This window comes from Parus major, chromosome 6 (genome assembly GCF_001522545.3).
Source record: "Parus major isolate Abel chromosome 6, Parus_major1.1, whole genome shotgun sequence".
NCBI classification, from domain to species: domain Eukaryota; kingdom Metazoa; phylum Chordata; class Aves; order Passeriformes; family Paridae; genus Parus; species Parus major.
In genome coordinates, this window is record NC_031775.1 from 20,274,418 (window position 1) to 20,294,940 (window position 20,523).

The 20,523-nt window shown below is 46.0% G+C and overlaps 1 protein-coding gene across 1 annotated transcript in view; it reads left to right on the plus strand.

Annotated features, from left to right (window-relative positions):
• HPSE2 (heparanase 2 (inactive)) overlaps window positions 1-20,523 on the plus strand; it is a 106,842-nt gene that overhangs the window by 12,046 nt on the left and 74,273 nt on the right. The window contains exon 3 of the mRNA XM_015633302.2: window positions 924-1,085. Coding sequence (XP_015488788.1) covers window positions 924-1,085 — 162 coding nt within the window. The remainder of the gene's footprint in view (window positions 1-923; window positions 1,086-20,523) is intronic.

Consider the following 20,523-nt stretch of genomic DNA (forward strand, 5'->3'; position numbering starts at 1 on the left):
CAAACTTCCTCAGCAGCTTCTAGCTAGATGGGAATTGAACCAAGCAAAGATTGACCTTGTGAGGCAAAGTGACCTTATGCAATGGGGTGGAAGAATTCCAACTTCAATCTTTGCTTATCAGAGCTGGCCGCCTGAGGTTTTGTAAGAATTAGACACAGCATCTGGTGCCTGTGGATCTGAACATGTTACAGAGTTTATTAAACTCACAAGGGACCTAGCAAGGACTAGTTTGCACCACTCCCCTCCTGCTTACACTGACAGATCTTACTTGATTCTTGTTCTGCCTTGCTATTCTGTCATTCCCTTTCCCCAGCAGGTGAGTAGTTCTAGGGTAGGGAATATCATACAATATAGCTTAGAGAATTCTCACATGAAGAGAAAACAATTGTTAAATAATCCTTCTACCTCCTGAATGTCAGGCATTAGAAGGATACAGACACTTGTTCAAAGAGTCATAAGCCATGCTGACCAGTGATAACTACAGTGAGGATAAACAAGCCTTCTTCATCACCTCTTTGACAGGCGAGGTTAAGTGGAAGCCAGGGGTTATTGGATTCAGTCTTTTCTCATTATTTAGTGTCAAATACATGTTGCAATATAAACATTGGGAGACTTTTGCACTCTCCTGCAAGGGAGGGGTCATCATTGTAAGATAGCAACAGCTAGGCAGGTAAAGGATGGAAGGGTCAGTAGGTTCTGTGTGCATACAACTTGAGCTTTGTGTGGGAGAAAAGGAGGCTCGGGCTGGGGAGGGTCATTTGATAGGTGGGTCCAAGGGGTTTGGATCCTTTTGTTGGGTTGCTTTTGCAGAGTGATGATTGTGTGACTGTCATATTGGCTGGAGCTGATCCAAGCATCTGGCAAAAATGAAAATGAAAGCTGAGGTTTGGCCATCTCCCTCTTTTCTTTCCCTTTTGCTGTAGACATTGTTCGCAGTGACATTGCCCTGGATAAGCAGAAAGGCTGTAAGATCGCCCAGCATCCTGACATAATGTTGGAACTACAGAGGGAAAAGGCAGCTCAGATGCACTTGGTTTTGTTAAAGGAGCAGTTTTCAAACACATACAGCAACCTCACACTAACAGGTAAGGCTGCAAGACCAGCTCTGGAGCCAGGAGCTGGGTCTGGTTCTTGCTAATTCACAGGTGTGTTAAAACCCTTGGGTTCTTCACCTCTGTATGAATCAGCATCTCTCTGGCTGCCTCTGTTTCCTATCAGGGTTACTGGGTATTGGGAGGGAAAGGACCAGCAGGAGCTGGAGGTGGACTCATAAGGCCTTTGCAGCTGGCACCTATGCAAACACTCCAGATTTGGTGCCCCTGAACAGAACATTTTCTACAGTCTGACCTAAGCAGAATACCACGGCATGTGAAGTGCTGGAGAAATCTCCCTGCTAACTGTTCACGTCGATGGGGCTGCAGCAATTACTAAATTTGGAGTCCTTTAAGCTGCAGCTGATTTTTTTTTCTTTCCAGAGCATGCACTTTGTGTGAACCCAGTAAATATTAAAGAGCAAATATAAAGGGATAATGGCCTAGACAGAGATGAGAGGATACTCTTTTTCTGGCAACTGTTTGTATTATCCAGGGAACAGAATCTCGATGGAGGAGACTGCCACATTTTGGATACACATTTAATGGTGCTTGTAAAGGACCGATGTCTTCAGGCAGTGAGTGGGCAGAAGGATGGTATCCCAGCAGCCAACAGGGCCCTCTCATATCTCTTCTCCTTATCACTACAGCTGGATGAGCCACAGACGATGGGAAGGAGGAAGAGACTAATAAATCAAATGAGACCCCCTTCTCTTCTTGACAGGTCCCTTTCCTGTGAAAGGCAGGCAGGCATTTTATTTTTATAGGAGGGCGGACCCTGCGCTCCGTCTGGGGGGGAGATGGCAAACCCCATGGTGGCCCTCCCCTGCTGCTGCATGGCTGGGAGAGGCAAAGCAGTCCTGCACAACCTCCCCCACTCTGCTGTCACCCCTATTTCAGTGCCCAGCCCCTGCCTTGAAGCCAGCATGGCTCTGCATCCTCACCAGTGAGTGCTGCCTCTGCTGGGGATATCAGCTATGTTGGAGCTCTCGGGGACCCACGGAAGTTGGATGGTGACACCAACACTGCCAAAAGGCTCAGCCCAGGGGGCCACTGGATACTGGGGCCATGAGTGTAGCTGAATCACATCATTCCTGAAGGCCAGCATTTAAATGGGATCCTCAGAGCCGTTTCTCATTCTCTGTAATGTAATCCACTTGGCTGTTTATTCCCAGTACAACTGCTGGAATCAACATTGTCAGCTTTTCCCCTGACAACTTGCTTACTTTCCACTAAACAAACTTCCCTCGAGAAGTGAAGCTGCTCTCCCCTGTCCTCCTTCCCTTGCTGCTTCAAAAGCTCTCTGGCATTGCTCACATTTTTTGCAGAACCTGCAGAGCAGAGGTGCTACCTGGTTATCAGCTTAGCTCTTAGCCTTTCCAAGTGTGTTTACAGGATAGTTCAGAAGGTTTTAGCTCTAACTCTCCAGGGTGGAGAGAGCAATTTCACCAGAATATTACCCAAAGAACTATTTTAATGTTCTTTAACTCCCTTTGAATGTGAGCAGAGCAACTTCATAATTGTTATGAAGTTTAATCTTTTATTTCATAGACATAGTCTGAGAACATGGTCTCTAGACAGCTAAGCATAATATTTAACTGGAACTCTACTAACTTGTGTAAATATTTCCCTTCTCTGTGATGGATCTGGTGTTTGGGGTGGGTAGAGGGGGTTGTACATCTGCTGCAGAAGGACATTTCTTACCTTCAAAATTCAATCAGACAGAGTTTGCTTGAGGACTTCTCTTTGTTCTGCACAGTGGGTTTGTACAGCACTATAGGGAGTGCCCTGGTCATGAGGCAAGGTGCAGGAGCAAGAATGCAAATGTGGTTTAGGGAGTCCTTAGGGAAGGACTGACTTTGCAGGGGTGGAGTATCCATGAGGTCCTTGAGAACAGGGTTTCCTCCTGGGGGTTTGTGTCGAGGAGTCACTTGGCCTCATGCAGTGCACATACTGTGGATGACCTTCAGTGTCCAGCCCAGACTGGAGCAATATTGAACCTCACACCTCTGTGAGAGGGCTCCTACTACTGCTAGTCCTTCAATTGTACCCAAAAAATGTAAATGGACTATCTTGCCCAAAGTCATATGACAGTGAAGGTGCTTTATGATGGGATAGCTCCTCTAGGAAAGCTTGAGAGTATAAACACTACTGTGTGGAATTTTTATTCCCATATCACTAACATTACCATTGTAGTGATCTGGATAAAAAGTCCCATTCCCTTCCTCCTCACAGATAATACAGTTACATGAACAATTTGAAAGACTTTCAGGCCTCCCACTCTGCCTGCAAGTGTGGGCAATGGATTCTGCCAACAAAGTTTCAAGCAGTACCCTCATGGGTTTAGGAATGAAAGCTCTTGGAGTGCAGGGCATGATTCTGCAGTCTCTGTGTCATCAATGTAAGCTGAGGGCTTTTTCAAATCTATTCACCAGTTGCACATAATTCCCAGTGTGTTCCTTATTTCAGGCATCAGGCAGGGCTGTGTTATGCTGGGATTTAAGCTGCTCACAGCAGCAGGTACTTCCAAGGTAAGAGGGTGTCTTAAAATGAAATGTGTGTTTTTGTGCTGAGACACAACTGAGACTGAGTGAAACCAGGCAGTCTTTCTGGCTCTCATTCTTCCAGGAACACATGTGAGACTCTGGCTTAGACCACTTTGGTTTCTCTCATCGAGCCTTCCTCGGCTCCTGTCTGCAGGCATTCTCTTGCATCTTGCCTCTGCTTTCAGTATGTGATCTTTCTGGGCTTACTGAGCCTGCCTTCCTGACACGAGCAATTGCCTTTGATCTGTGACCGTGCTATTTAAATGCTGTAAAATATTTTAAGGTTTATTAATCTTTGCTGTTTCCCCCGTGGTGCTCAGAGATGGGTATCTCGTTTCACAGATCAGCATCTCTCGTGCTCCCGGGTCAGGCTGTGGTGGAGCAGGGGGAGAGAGCACAGCACTGCCTGCTCTCCTCTGGAACCAGCTCCCTGAGCTCAGCCTGCCTTGGGACAGGGGAGGAGAAGGAATCTTTCCCCAGAAACACTTCTTTTCTCCTTCACAGTTCACAGAGCAAGCAGCGATTCTTTTTGTGTTTTGTACCAGCTGGGCTAGAAGTTGCAATCATCACGCAGGTCCCCCCCTTTGCAGCCCTCAGAAGAAATGTTCAGGAGACAGGAAGGTCATTTTGGAGTCCAGGAACCGGGTGGAGGTGGGGGGAGCTGGAATGCACAAGGTTGGGCTGGCAGCAGGTGAGGTGTGAGGAACTGCCTCGGGCACTGGAGACACAGTGTGCATGCAGATTTTAGTGAGCTTGTGGGGAGTGGGGCAGCATCAGGCTTCAATAGACTAAATCCAAATTCCTCCACCTGTGGTGCCAGTTTGGGCTGGGGTAGCATACTGAATATGTAGCTTAAGAGGCTGAACATCCACAGGTTTCTGCACTGTTCTCAAGTAAAGCCTGTTAAACCTGTGGAGGAGGGAGCTGTTCAGGTCCATAGACCTGAAGACCACATGAAAATCTGGCCCCTCCTGTGCTTGCATGGTGTTAATTGCAGCTGAGGCTTCCCAAGAAACAAGTACAGGCTATAAATTTCCCTTTAGGATTCCCCATCCAGAGGAAACAAAATAGTTCCCCATTTCTCATTCTGAAACATGGAGAAACCCCTTTCTGCAGTACCCTCTGCCTGAAACTGTGACACAGATTACTTCACTCCATCAAGAGATTGATGATGAGAGCTCTCTGGCCCCTCCTGCCACAGCACATCTGCACTGAAAAGCCAGCGAGGAGATGGGAAGGTGTGTGGTGGAAGCCCTCCATCCTGTAATACCGTACAGCACAGCCTCTAAAAGCAGTGATTGAGGGGGCAGACCCTCCTCACATGGCTTGTAATGCTCCCAGGTGACCCTCTGTGGTCCCACCCTGCTGAGGGCGTATCAGTGTCACTCCCCACTGCACTGAGGGACTGAACTTAGATGGAGCTGATAGGAATAGAGATGAGGGCTGCTGAAGAGTGCATTTCACTGTCTGTGTCCAACACTGCAATCAGGTGTTTTATGTTGCCATCCCACTATCCCTTCTAGGTAATTATACAGCTTAAACTCTGCCATAACAGCAGCTGTGATCACTCTGTGAGGTTTTTCCTTGAAAAAGTCGACTTTTGGAGATGTTAGCAGCCATGTAGAGACCCTCTTAGTCCTAGGTAGGTGGTTTGGGGGTATGAGGTGATGGTGACAGGGTGCACACCCACTTCTCTCAAGTGGGATGTGTAATGTGGGATGAGCGGAACAAAGCAGGGTAAGGAGCAGAGAGTGTGTGTGGGAGGCACAGAGTAGAGATGAGGGCAGTGTGTCTGCATGAAGAGCTTGCTAGTGAGATACTGTCCCACAGAAATATGTTTTTTGCTTCTCCTCAAAGACTGTGAGGACAAGTTGTACTTGTCCTTTGGCAGGGAATCACACAGCTCAGGTCCAGCACCTGTGACATGTGGGTTTCCTGCACTTGTGAACCTCCCCTGGTGGTTTTGTGATTCCTGCTGAATGCTGTGGCTCTGGGAGACAGTGGTCCTTGAGCAGCACATGTCTGTAGGGCCTGAGGCTCATGCCAAGGAGTGCTGGGTCTGAGAGAACCTAGCTCAGAGGCTGCCCTTGCAAGAGGGTGTGTGTAGGAAGCAAGGCATGGGGTTGGGTATACTTTTGGTGCCTGTGCTGCCAGCCAGTAAGGCCACTCTGGGTTTTTTTCTCAAATCTTCCTCAGATGGGTTTATTCCCCAGCTACACCAAACTGCATGGGACTGGGGGGTGGGCCACCTTGTGAGATAGTATGTGACAGGGTTGTTGCAAAGGTAAGTACAGCTTCCTTGCCTTTTTGGCATCTTGTTTGGGAGCAGAAACCTAAATGTCCTGTGGTCTGCCCAGCAGTGATGTGTATCACAGCTGTTTCACTGGGTGCTGCACAGGGGTGGTCTGCACTGTGCTGGCTCTCCAGCTTTCCTTCAAGGAGAGTGTGCCCTGGGGCTGTGTAACACGCCTGGGAGCGTCTTTTGGAACACAGAGCCTTATGTTACACACACTACCCACAGCACTGTGCAAAATAGATCTGAAAAGGACCTCAAGAGGGCATCTTCTAGCCTTTTCCATGGCAAATCTGTACCTGATCTCTGCTTGGGGAAAGGTGTCTGGGAAGAGGCAATATCTTTTGTGTGATCAGATGGTACACTTGGAAAGTCAGTCAAACTCTGCAGGGCTTGAAGCCTTCAAAGAAAAAAGTAGCATTCAAAGTGAAACCACAGTGAAAATAGTCCCAGCACTTGCCACCTTGGTTAGCACAACTGGAGTGCTGGTGGAGAAGTCCTGTCAGCAAAGGGAACACAATAATGTCATCAGCTCCTGTGGGAAAGAGGGGGAGAGAACTGCTGTGAAACACTGGAGGCTTTCCTGGGAGGAAGGGACCAGGAAAACTGAAATGCTGTTAGAACACTCTCTATACCGAGCCCACAGCTAATGACCAGCAGAGGTGCCAACCTTTCGAGGATAGTTTGCAGGTGTCTTCTGAAATCTTGGGATCAGACCCAAATGAATAGTGCTGGGAAAAATAAATCTTGGAAAACAATCTCGGGTAACTGAGTGTTTTCATGCCATTATCAGTTGTTTATATGAGCTCATTCTGAAACAGAGTGGCTGTTTGTTTTTACTACACAGCCTTCTGAGAGTGTTTGCTGTAGCTGAAATATATTGTGTTCCTGGGCATGTAAAGCCTGCAGGCTCAGCTGCCAGGCACCAGCATGGCCCAGGTTGTGGGGACATCACTGCTGACTGATTCAAATGATGTGGCTTTATCCTAGACTTCAGACCTTCTGTGATGGCTGTGATGTACCCTCCCTCAGCAGTCGGCTCTAGGGTGTAATTAGCTACACCATTATAGAGTTGGTGTTTTTAAAATCTCTTGCTTCAGTTTAAGCCCATGTTGGCATGTCCTCTCCCCATGGACATGGAGAACAGCTTACAGCACTCCTTTTCTCTTTGCAGAAATATTTTACATATTTGAGGCTTGTTATCATGTTTCCCTGAAGACTTTTGTTCTCTGCACTGAACAACTGCCTTTCATTTGCTCTTTTCTCATGTCCATTTTATGTTCAAGTTGAATGACACATGCGTAGGTGATTCTGCATCTAGAGATCCCTTTCAACCCTCTACAATTTTTTTGTGACTCTGTGTTTTGTTGGGGTCCCTTGGGCTCTCTCCACTGTATCTGGGATGTTTTTTAAGTGCATTGCCTTGAAATGAGACCAATATCGTAGCAAAGGCCTTTCTTGACTGAGAAAAGCAGCAGGGTTATTTCACGTACCTGGTGCGTGACACTTCTGTCTGTATAATGATGGATTTTTTGCTACAATATTGCTTGTTCATGCCTGCAATTTTGTGTATTATTTCCCAACCAGATGTGCATTTCCCACATGGAATTTCATCTAGACTCTATTTTCCTAATTTTCTAATTAAAATGTTACACAAAACTGGAGGTAAAGCCTTGAGAAAGTGAAGGTACAGAACATCTGTTGCCTCTATCTCACACAGGAGACCTTGTTGCTCCATCAAAGAGAAGTCAGGTTGCCTTCACGTGGCAGGGCTATTGCTTCCAGCCCTTCCTTGCAGATGGATTGTTTGATGATTTCTTTCAAAATTTTTCCAGGAATTGAAGTTATGTTGGCTGGCCTGCAATTTCCTTGGTTTTTCAACCTGTTGAACATAGCCACTATATTTGCCCTTTTTCTGGTCTTTTAGAACCTCATTTGTCTTCCAGAAATTCCTACAGAGAGTTGCTGCTCCACCTATTTTAAAACATCGAACTTCTGTAGCTTTTGGTCTGCAGAGGTGCTACTATACATTACCCTTCTACTCTAATTCTTTTAATTGCATTAAATTTGTGGTCCTAATCTTATCCTTCTTTTCATGAATTCCGAACCAACAAAAGCATTAAACATTCCTGCTTTAACTCTGTAAGTTGTTGACTATTGTGAAATTCTGTCCCAATTTATACCTCTTTGCTTCCTGAGACAGCTGTGAGCCAAACCCCTGGGATCCCCTGCCTTCTCTTACCCTAATTAGTAGTTTTACAACTCATTTTGTGCTGACAGCATGTGTGTGTGTGAGAGAGGTCATGAAGGTGAATCTCTTTTTCAGGTGACACCCTCTAGTCTGTTAAGCCACACTTTGGCTTTCTCATTATCTGATTTGGTTATTGTTTTTGTGACTGTGGGAAAGATGGCTTCTTGTGACGTGTTCAGGATTTATTAAATTCCAATTTAACTAGCCTCACAAGAAAAGATATTTTATAAATTGTGAATCTTAAAATTAGCAGCTATACATACATTATAATATGTAATGTCATTACCAGAACCAGCCAGTTCTGGGTGCTGTGTAGAGAATAAAGAAAACACATAAACCTAACAGAAAACAGATTTTGGTGGGAGAGGGGGAGGGCTGACACGCACTAACAGCTTTGGAAAGGCTTGTGCCGTGTTCAGTGTCATAAAGCAATCTATTAACCTCTTCTCCCTCCTCAGGAGGTGCTGAACTCTTTGGTCTGTCTCTTCCCACCAATGTAGTTATCAAATGTCTCCTGGTTACCGCTGGCCATCACCGCTGTGAGCGGTTTCTGTGGAGCACTCGGCTCTTTCGCTCTGTCCCTCTCTCCTGGTGCTGCTCCTTTGTGCTCATCCACATCAGCCTGATGGAGTTGCCATTTCTGCTTGCAGGCTTCGAGCCACGGAGGAGTCTGTGAATTACCCTAATCGTACCCCTGCGTTAAGATAATTTACATCTGTTCCCTTATCTTGCCGTGTGTTTACAAAACACTGTCTTTCCCAAACTCCCTTTTCATTTGGAGCAAAATCTTGCTTGCCAACCCTCTCAGATTACTGAAGCCTCTGTCCTTACAAAGCACTGTTTTTATTCTGCCACTATTTCCCACTCTTTTTCAAACAAGTACAAACGCTCACTTCAGGCTTCACTGCCCGTGGTGTTTTCCACCTCCACGGCTTTCCCCAGCTTTTCTCTGTTGATGAGAATCACACCTCAAGGAGACGCCTTCCTAGGTTTGTTCCTGACGCTTCTTTCTCAATTTTTCTGTTTGTTGGTGCATTCCAGGGACTTGATGCAAGGCAAATGTGTGGGCAGTTAAAGGTCCCTAATTACCAGCAGGTTCTGTGTTTCAGATGCTCCCAATAAGCCTATGCTTCCGATCTCCCTGATTTTGTAGCCTAAAGCAGACCCCCAGCGTGCCAGTGTCTGGGCTCCTTCCACTCTTATGTTACACAGTGGTCTTTATACCTGCCTTTTGTACCGCTGACTTTCACCCCCTGCTTTTATGCTGGGCCCCAGGATCAATCCAGAGCTTCTTGTGTGATGTTTCTCGTCCTCAGCTGTGCTGATGTTACTTTTTCTCTATGTCAGCACCCTGCTTAATTCTGACTTTCAACCCCTGGAGCTTGCTTTGCCTCTCACCACCAGGTTAAGACCCCCTCTCCTCCAACACTAACCTAATGTCTACATGCAGCAGTCAGACCTTGTGGATTTTTCTTGCAAAAGCTGAATAGATTGGGCTCCTCAAGCTTCACAGGCCAAAGCCCTATCATACCTCCTCCTCAGTCCTGTGGCCGCTCAGGACAGGCTTTTCCCTCCCTGAGCTACAAGCGCTATATTGTTTTCCTGTACGTGTATTATCTTGTGTTGGCTGAATTAAAGCATGCTTGGTTGGATGGTGGCCATTTAGCCATGCAAACTGGATCACAGGATAAATGAAGGCTGTTTTGTTCGTTATTTACTAACCTTCATTTGTGCTATCTGCATCTGCCTCTAAGGATCCTGTATTTATCTGGGAGATTGGTAAGAACGCTGCCTCCTGTGGGATGGGAAACAAGCAATGGTTTTTGTCTCATTAGCCACTCCTGTCCATCTACTTATGCAAAATTACTTCCATCAATGCAAATTCTTAAATCAAGTTGTTACACTAGTTAGACAGGACTTGATTCTGTACAACATATGCTGGCTGGTAATTAGCTGAGACATGAATATAATGAATTATTGGTAGATTCTCATATTGTCTTTTAATCACTCTGTCAAGTTCACTGTCAGCCTGATTGGCTGTTGGTCCCTAGGTCAGCAGGTCCAAGCACCAGCATGGGGTTAGGGCTCACCTACCCTTCTAGAATTACTTGGCATTCCAAGATTTATTAAAAATTAGCATCAAAAGGTCAGAAATCTCCTTAGTGCACTTGGAGGTGCAAATTATCCAGGGTGGGTGATTTAATAGTGTTTATCTAAAGCAGATGTTATCTAATTCATATCTTGGTCATTAGTAAATGGTGATGTATATAATCATCTTATGATGAATTCATCATCATATTTTTTCATAAATACAGAGTGCCTATATTTATATTTCTGTAGTTACACTGATAATTTTACCATGTGCACAAAATAACACAGCTATGTCTCTTCATTTCCCCTCTTTCCTCTGTATTTAAATTCCCACTCATAACTCACCAAGGCATGAATTTTTCCATCATGCTTTTTAAATACTGTATTATTTTTCTATACTTTGTAATTTGCAGTTGGTTGCTATTTCTTTGGCATTACAATCATGGGTTATATTATCTTCTTTTATTGCTATCTATACCGCTGCATAAGGATGGCTTTCCTGCCAAAACCCCCTTCCAGCATGGGGGTAGAACATGCTGATTTTAGCCATCAGCTAAAAGCAAAACAAAAAAAACCCAACCAAAATCTCCTTTAAATATTCCTTTGGTTTCTTTTGTCCGGCATTTTCTTCCCTTAACTTAATTAGATTTTTTTTCAGCCTGGAGATGTTGAAGCATCTTGTGTATGTATTTTTGACTGGGATTACGATCCCACTAGCTTTGCTGAAATACAGACTTGGAGAAGATAGTTGCCCATGTGGACAGAGCAGGAAACTCAGTGCCTGGTGAGTCCTCAGCATTTTTAAAAACTTCCCTGGCAAATTGTGACAGAGCAACTAATTTTGCTGCAGTTGAAGGAGTATTGCTACTCTCAACCCTCCAACCCCCATTCCCGTGTGTGAAAAATAGCAGGAGTGGCATTTGCTGAGGAGCTTGCAGCCGGGGATCCGGGATGCGGGACTGCGGAGCGCAGGATGCGTCTGACACACCGGAGCTTTGTGGCTGGAGAAAGCAGCGAGGAGAGGGGAAAGGCGCGGATGGCGAGCCTGGCTTGGCGGGGAGCGGCGAGGATAATCTCTGTGGCTGGACCCTGGCTCCTGCCCCCGCTCCGAGGGGGCACTGCCTGCTGCTGGGAACGCAGTTTGGTTCCTAAGGCTGCTTCTCCGGTTGCTCACTCTAACCCTTTTTCCATCTGTCCATTCATTTATTATTTACCGCTTTCTCTTTTCTTCATTAGCTGGTTCCCAGTGCTCCTGGCTCTTTCTTGTGGGGAACACAAGGACAGCAGCAAATGTTGTTGCGCTGCTCCTCTGCCAGCCCTCCTTGTTGCACGGATGGGACTGCGTGGCAAGCAGTTAATTGAACTCTTTAACACTTTTTCCAAATTAAGAAAAGGGTCAAAATCCTGTAAGTAAGAGCCCCTTGAGTCCTGGATTCCCCCATACAGTCCATGTTCTGCTTTTTCAGAGGCTCACACTGGGGATGGATACATGGGGGTGGGAGAGTAATGTGAGAAGCTCTGGATGTGCATGCTTTGTGCAGCTAAAAGTGGTGGGGGAAAAGTGAGGTTACAAGGTGTTCAAAAGAAATTTTGGATCTCTCTTTACTTCATTAAGTTTTATATTGGATTGCTGTGCCAAGAGACACAATCATTGACTTTCTTAAAGAAATTAAGACCTCCATGAGTTTAAGTTTTCTTTTTTTTCTCCGATGAAAAGGTGGCAAAAACAAAGGGTTTTTAGGAGAAACTGAAACCAGTTCAAATATAATTCTATTAACTAATTAGGGGAACTCTGGAAATGGGACTGAGACTCGCAGGCCTTTTTTTCTTCTCTTTGCTGGGGCACTCCAAGAATTGGATCACCTGGGGAAAGCATGTTTAAGAAATACCAGATGGTCTCTGCGATGCTCCAGCTGTGGACAATCACTCCCAGCCAGGCAATCTGCCTTGCTGTCGAAGCCCTCTAAAACTGTGCTGCCCATTTGTCATGCTTCTCCAATTGCAGCGCTCTGGATAGCTTCTTTTTTCCTTGTCTGGCTCTTCCTTTCCAGTTTTTATCACCCACCCCCTCCATGAGCTAATGTAGTAACATCCCTTCATTGGCTATAAATCCATTGAAGAGCCATATATAAAATATTACTTTGTTAGGGAAGATTGGGAAACATCTGTTTTTTACCCATAAGAGTCAGTCTACTTGTCTCACATGACGATGTGACTATTTATATATTTTTAAAGAAAAAGAAGCGGAGAAATTGGGAATCCTAGGAAAAAACTTAGTGGAGCCTCTAAACAGAGGAAACTGATTCAGCTCTGGGATTTGTTTGGAGGCTTTTTGGGGAGGTGGGTGGGGCACAGGCCACGAAATTGCTTAGATGTCTGACAAAGTAGCAGTCATGCCAGCTGCAGAGGGCCATTCTGGAGATATTTCGATGTTGTATAACAGTTTCTAGGTGCTTCCAAACACATACTTGCCCAGGAAAACTGGGGGTCTAAACCATTATGCATTACCTACACCACAGAACAGAACCCTGGGAACAGTGATGGTCCTTGGATTAGTAGCAGACTGTAACAGTAGGGGTGTACACTCAGAGCAGAAAAAGTGTGTACCTCTGGAGTGCCTATGCCCCTAAATTTATGCACCTAATTTAGGTGGTTATGTCACCAGGGCTTGCTGTCTGAGCCTACTGGCATGAACAGTATCCCTTCCAACCTGCTCAGTGCTAGTGCCTTGCTGAGCTGTCTGCTTTTCCTCACACAGACAGCACTCAACCTATGTCTCTGCCGCCTTGCTGGACAAGGGCATTGCTATCCGTGAGTGCATGTTGGGGAGATCTGTCACCCCAGGGTGACAGGGGTGCAAGGGCAGGATGCTGGGGCTCCACTGTGCCTGCTGTGGGGCGTGACAGGAGAGTTTGGGTGGATATGGAGCCTTGGACTGGTGTGGAAAGGCTGTACAAGCAGCCAGGCAGGCTTGGGACACTTAGTTCCTGCTGCTGTGGAGCAAGATGCTCTGCCAGCTGTGTTGTGGTGACAGGAACAAGGAGCAAGTCTGTGAGGAAGGCGATGCTGCTTTGTGTGAGCTGGGTGGGAGGGAGGTTGCACCTCCAGAAGGCTGCCTGTGGTGCAGCTGTGCCAGGCAGGCACACTGCCAGTCTCTGAGCCCCTCAGCAGTATGAATATGGAAGAAGGAATAGGAGACTTTGTTGTTTGCAGGTGGTGTCTGAATTTGCCACAGTTGCTTTCTGTGCAAGGCTGGCATATAGGAATGAAGTTCTAGAGCTACTAATGATGGATGGTGTTCCACATACAATTACAGGATGGTTTGTGTTGGAAGGGGCCTTAATGATGACTTAGTTGCAATCCCCTTGCCGTGGCCAGGGACATCTTCCACTAGACCAGGTTACTCAAAGCCCTGTCACACAGGTCTCCTTCTTTCCTGGTTGGATTCAGTGCCTTTCCCTGCCCCTTTGCTGCCCAAACATGAGACTCTCCTCAGGGTAATGCTGTGTTGGTCTGGACCCAGCTCACCCATCTGAGGTGAGGAATGCCCCAGAAGGGACCTCTTTCCTCCCTCTGCCAGCCAGCCTTGCACATCCCACATAAGCTCCACGGTGGATGGCTGCCTGCTTTTCTCAGGCTGGCCAAAACCAAACTCCATGTGTGTCTCCCCTGCTGATCCCTCTCATGCCTTTCTGCAGGGCTGTGGTTGACAGCTGTGTCTTCCCTGTGGCCTCATAACACGCTCATGCTGCTCCTTCTCTCCCTCTCCCACACACTGGCTGCTGTGCTGCTGTCCCCTCCCACCACGCTGGAGCTCAGCCTGTTCTGATGGTTATCTGCCCTCACTGCAGCCTTGTGCCCTTCTGCTTGGCTCTTGCAGCTTTTCCTCTTCCAAAAGCCTCCTCATTCTCCCTCCCATGGTGCTAACTGGACCTTGAGGCCCCTTCTCTTCCCTCTGCTCAGTTCACTGACCAGCTGTTACTGAGCTGTGCCCCAGCCACCGTGGGCACTGCTAAAAGCCCCCCAAACCCCACACAACACCCACCTCCACCTGGTGCAGCTCCCTTGTAACACGAGTGACATGTGAAAGGTTATTTTGCAATGGTGAGATACTAAACAGACAAAGCTGCTCTCTCTAGCAGCTGCTGTACCTTTGTCCTCTCTGTGCCAGAGCCTTTGGTTATCTCCCATGGTGTGTCAGGACACTGGTCTAAAATCTGCTGCTTGGCTTTGGCAGGCTCCTGCAACAGCTCTGAGCTTGGGATAATTTTACAGGTGAACTAAAGTTCATGTGTTTTCATACTCAGTATAGATTTGGACTTCACAGGACTAAAGAGAAAAGGTTAAATCTGAGGTGGAAGCAGATAAATGAAAAGGAATTGGGGATGTTGCAAATAGCTTTGGTGGGCATGAGCCACACGGGCAGAGCAGCAGCTGGCAGGTGCACCCAGAGCCCTCTAAGGGACAGTGGGATGCTCTGACACTGGAAATGGTATTGGGAAGCAGTGTTGGGCACCAAGTCCAATTTTCATGCCCATTTTAGCCAAAATGCTGTAAGTTTGGAAAAGATTTAGAAAAGAGCAGTAAATGTGACCAAATCCTGGAAATAGGGTGCTATAGATAAGATTTCACTAATATTCATCTACTAAAGTAAAATGAAAAAGAAACTTAATCATAATGTGCAAGTACCAACAAGAGGAAAAAAACATTCAAGGGAAATATCTTGAAATATTAGAGAAGAAAGGAAAAAATGGAAGCTATGATTTAGAACCTAGTCCAGGACAGGCTTGGAGAAATAATGTGCAGATTTGTAATGCTGACAATGGTCCTTTCTATCCTTATAACCTATATAAATGTGCAACGTGAATGTTGTGCCTCCTGTAGAATAGGTGATGGCAGGAATTAAATAGTCCTGAAACCAAACTGAATTTGTTAGCCTTTGCTGATAACTTGGCCAATGGGACCTTTCACTCAGCTGGAAGCAAAGCTGAGCTTGGACTATGGGCTCTGGTTCTCTTCCCATTAAAATAGGAGGTAAATTTAGCCCCTGCCTATGCCAGAACCTGCCTGGCCTTGATGTGATGTGCTTTGGTATGAGAAGAAAGACCAAGTTTAGGTCAGGGTTTTTTGGACAGAGGTGACTGAATTTAGGAAACCTCAGCTACCTCCCCTTGCTACAACCACCCCCAGGGAGGAGCTGATGTGCTGACCAGGACAGCAGGGAGTCTTTGCTCTCTGCCACCAAATCCTTCCCAGAAACAAGATCCAGAGACCAACTCTCTGAAATGTGAGTGCTTCCCCAGAAGGAGCCTGTGTTTGATACAGTAGTCTTTATTTTCCTGCTTTATTTTAAAGCTTATTCATTCCACCTCCCAAAAAAAGATTTAGGAGATATTTCATTGAATAATTTGACCTTGGGTGTCCAAAAGTTCATTTATGATCTCGCTGTATATAAATTTCCAGATATAGGGTTTTGACACAGAAATAGTCTTCCTTTGATAGAATATAACAAATTCAAGTTTCAGAAATTATCCTCTTGAGCCATCTCTGTGGTGTTTGGCATCATGACAAGTAATTAGTCAATCCTGAAATAGTCATCAAGCAGAGAAACAGCTTATTTTATATACTGTTTCTTAGAGAGTTAAATATTTCCACATATTCAGGCTCTGATTGGAGTCTTGGATCCTTTCCAAATGTTCAACCTGTAAAGATATTTGAGAACACCAGGACTTAGGCTCTTTCCAAAAAATGATAGATTTCACTTGAATTTTCACAAATGGAAAACCACAACTCCCCATAGCTGCAAAGAAGCAGCTGTCATACCAGGTACAGAGTATGAGAAAACACTTTCTAAAAGCTTCAGGGACTTCCCATTATCTGGAAGTTTTTAGTGCTCTTAAAATTCACGAAGAAAACAGTGTTTCTTTTCCTGCACAGCGTTGCCTGAGATAATCGGCTGCACCTGTTTGGAAGCAGCGCTTCACGTTGTTCCCTTACACACACCCTTGCACGTGTTCCTGGTAATTTTTCCTAGAAACCCAAGTGTCAACAAATTGGAGCCCAGCAATGCAACTCTGCTCAAAATCCCATACTGGTGTTTCTGAGCATTTTGCTATGCAAAGTCTGTGATCTAAGTGACTGAATCGACTTCGAAGTTTTGAAGTTTAAATCCTTGGGTGTTGTGATACAGGCAAAAATCTACTGAAGAAATCAAAAGCACCAAATTGGCAGCTCCAAACCTAAAGTTCTGCTTTTTGTTGTTGCTTCTGCTCTAGTCTCAAAAAAAAAAAAAAGAAGAGCAATTTTCCAAATTGGTAATGGGCTAATTTTAGGAAAGGTTAATTTTTGGTGTGATTCAGCACAGACATGCGTGATGAGAATCTGGAAAATAAGGAGTTAAGTCATGATGATGTAAACCATTGTTTCACATTTAAAATAATAGCACTTGGATAATTCTGAAGTTGTGGCTTCTGCTTTTATTGGCTGAGAGGTTGCCAAAACATGTGTGTGTTGCTCGGAATTGGTAAATGATTCCTATTTATAGGACAGGTGTCTTCTGATGTCCCAAGTCCAATGTGTTCTGTAATCCTAGATCCTGTTTTTGATCTATGTTTAATAATGTGTGACAGAAGGAGATAGGAACCTTGCACTCCAAATCAGGCTCGGAATGTTTTGAGTTTAGCTCTGCCCAGCTCTGTCCACTTGTAACACAGGGTATCTTTCCAGCAGGATCTTGTCCTTCCAAAATTAATTTTTGGTCTTCTCTTTTCTTTCTGAAACACATAACTTTGGACTCATTTGCATGCAGCCTCCTGAGTGTGCCAACCTCCTTCTTTTGTGTTGACTCAAGAAAAAAAACACTTTGTCACATATTTTTAACAGCTTTTCTAATGCAGAAGCACAGTGAGACAGTGCTACAGGGAGGGATGTGGTGGCAGGAACAGAGTAAAGGTGTATGTGGTGGCAGTCACGAAAATAAATGTTGTTTCCACTTATGTTTCCACCAGCATCTAATTTAAACTGTGCTTCACAGCTGCTGGTTTGGGCTATGCAGTGCCACTGAAAAAGGGTTGGATTTGTTGCAATTAATTATGTGACTGTCAAAATCATTCTTTTTCATTATCTTGCAAGCTGCTGGTTGAAATGAATCAAGAATCATGGAATCATGGAATGCTTTAGTTTGGAAGGGACCTTTTAAAGGTCATCTTGTCCAATCAACCATCCACTAAACCAGGTTGCTCAGAGCCCCATCCAACCTGGCCATGAACACTTTTAGGGATGGGGCATCCACAATTTCTCTGGGCAAACTGTGCCAGTGTCTCAGCACCCTCATTGTAAATGCAGACAGATCTAGTTATTATGTTGCTGATGCATCTACTCTGGCCGTTATATTGTATTTTAAAATTAAATTTAAAAAAAAATTAAATTATGAGCAAGCTCCTTTTCTACAGAAGAGTGCAAACCTTGGAGCTGGAGGTTCAAAAGACACGGGTTATTGACAGAAGGGAGAGAAATGCAGATTCAAGGGCTGGGAGTCTCTTGAGAAGCCTAATTCAGGGGAAGAGGTGCAGCAGCAATGTCAGGAACCAGGATGGAGGGACAGATGGGGTTTCTTGCCATGTCCACTACCCCACCACCCTCTGCCCAGAGCCAGGGCCTGTTGTTCTGGGTCCAGGATGGAAAAAGCGCGGAGGAGCCTCACCAAGGGATCCACGGCAGGGGGGTCGCCAGAGCGGTTAGCGAGGAGCAGCTTGCTGTCAGCTGAGCACTGAGGATACCATCATGCCAGAAAAGGAACTGGGTCTGGAGGGAGGTGGAGGGGGCCATGAGAACTGGATGGGAGGCTTGGCTCCCTTTCAAGCAGTCCTGAAGCCAGATTAGTCCTCTTCGCCAGCTGGTGTGAGACGTTAGGTTTGTGTTATTTCTGGCAGCCCCACGGGGACTGGGAGTAGCTCCATGCCTCGTGTTTCTCTTTCTGAGGGCAGGACAGTCCAGAAGCAGCACAAGTTTTGCATTCCTGTCCCCAGGAGAGGCAAGTGCCTGTTTGCCCTCAGGCAGAAAGTGTGAGGAAAAGAACCCAAGTTGCCATGCCTGTTTTTCACACCTGATGCCACCAGCTTCCTCTGCTGGCTGCTCTGGGCTAGTCTGCTCTTCACATGACCAACCACCCAGGTTTCCTCAGATGTGTTCTCTTGTCTGTCACTGTCTAGCCAGACTTGGGGGAATTCATGTGTCTCCTGGCCCTGCATGCTGCTGTGCGTGCACAGAAACTCTCCACTGCCCCGTGTCTGGTAGGCCCAGATGTGTCCACAGATGCAGGAATCCTGAGGAGCTGCCAAATGTCTGGAAATGTAGGATATGCCCCCATGCATAGGAGCCTTGAGTTGTTCCTTGCCTGGAAATCACTGATACTTTTATGTGCAAGGGTTTGGACACTCAGGGAATTTTGGATGAGCAACTGTACATGTGTGATGCAATTGCTTTTAGTGCACTTGAAAGAAGTGCAGGATCTCAAGGAGGAGTTGGTTTGTGTGTCCTGGTTTAGGATTGTCCACAGAGGTTTAGGATTAGGTTTGTAGCACATGCACAGGCTGCTCTGTACAAGAATGCATACTTTGGAAATCCCTGTCAGACTGTCCTAGTCCTTTACATTCCTTTCCTACGTGGGACTATTTTCCATCAGGGTCAGTAGGAAGGCCCTTTGTGTTGTGGTCTTGCTTTGAGGCAATTCCTTTTTCTGCTTGATCTTTGTGTTTCCTTGCTGGGCTCCTCAATCCCCTTTCAGCACAGGTCTCCATGGGGATCTGCATCTTCCCATCCCTCTTTGCAGCAGAGAAGAGCAGAGGCTGGGACAGGGTTGCTCTGTTTGTCTGACGTGCTCCTCACTTGCCTTTGGGACATGGAAGGACTGTAACTGCTGTGGAAGCTGCTGCGTTGGCACTGTGGCCTTTCCAGATCGGGATCCCAGATTTTTGCAACAAGCTGGAGAAGGAAAGGGAGGAAGGTTTGTTAGTTTTCCCCAGGTAAAACACAAGCAAATTCACCAGATTTTACTCTGTGGCATTTTTTTTTGCTTCTCACTTACGGGGCCATGGTATTTGGTCCTGACTCTGGGACCTGCTCTCCCAGAGCCGCTGCTGGGCTCAGTGAGGAGTGCATGCCCCCCACCTTTCCTTCCCAGCTGTTGGGTGACATGTCCTGGGTGTGGCTGGTGCAGAAGCCACCTCATTCCCTGAGCCCTTGTTCTGGGGTGACTGAACTCCCAATACATTCCCTTTTTGTTCTGGAAAACAGATTTATTCTGGCATTCACCCTTGACCACACACTCCCCCTAGTGAATTCCAGGGTTAAAAAATAATGCAGGCTTTTCGTAAGAGCTGCCTCACTTGTCGTTTAATGATTCCACCTCTGAACTGGGACCCTGCTGCTTCACTGGATGCCTTGACAATATCTCATTTGTCTTTTCCTCCTTTATTTAGTTTTTCCTACATTTTTCGCACATTCTGTAGATTCTCCTGCATTCCAACTGTCTTATATTTTCATGCCTCCTTTTATCTCTCTATTCATCTATCCCAGTATAGACAACAGAAATGCTAAATCCACATAATCTGTAGAAAGCATGAACTGGGTTGTTAGACATTTTCCAAACATTACACTTCATGGAAATATTTTCCTGTAAGAAGCAGAAATGAAACAGCTGTCTCCTGCTCTCTCCTGGGCTGTTCCTGTGCAGACTCTCCTGCCCTCTGAATTTACAGCACCATTGCTTGGACGAGTGTCCAACAGCCAGCTTCAAGCAGTTGTATTTATGATGTGCCAAGCAGTGGTGAAGATGATGGTGTTTATATGCTCCTCAGATCTATGTGGTGGGATTAACATACCACGAGACCTGTGCTAAGGCTTCCAGAGTCAGGAGCATTTCACCAGCAGAATTGCCACTAGGAAATCTGCTACAAGTCATGACTGATGACTCACTGCAGACTGTGGGATGAGCAGGGATATTCCTCACTCACATATCCTCCTGCTTGCCCCTGTCCTTCTGGCTTTGTGCTTGGCCAAATGGTAAAATCCCTCCGAGCTCTTGCCAGGAGCTGAGTATTGGCATCGCGAAAGAAAGGTGTAGGTGCCTCAGGTAACCCCACTTGCTGGATGACAGTGGGCACCTGGCTTTTTTTCTTCACTCCCTAGCTTGTTGGGGGGAATCACCTCCCAGCTGACCTTCCATGGCTGGCCCAAGCATAGAATGGAACC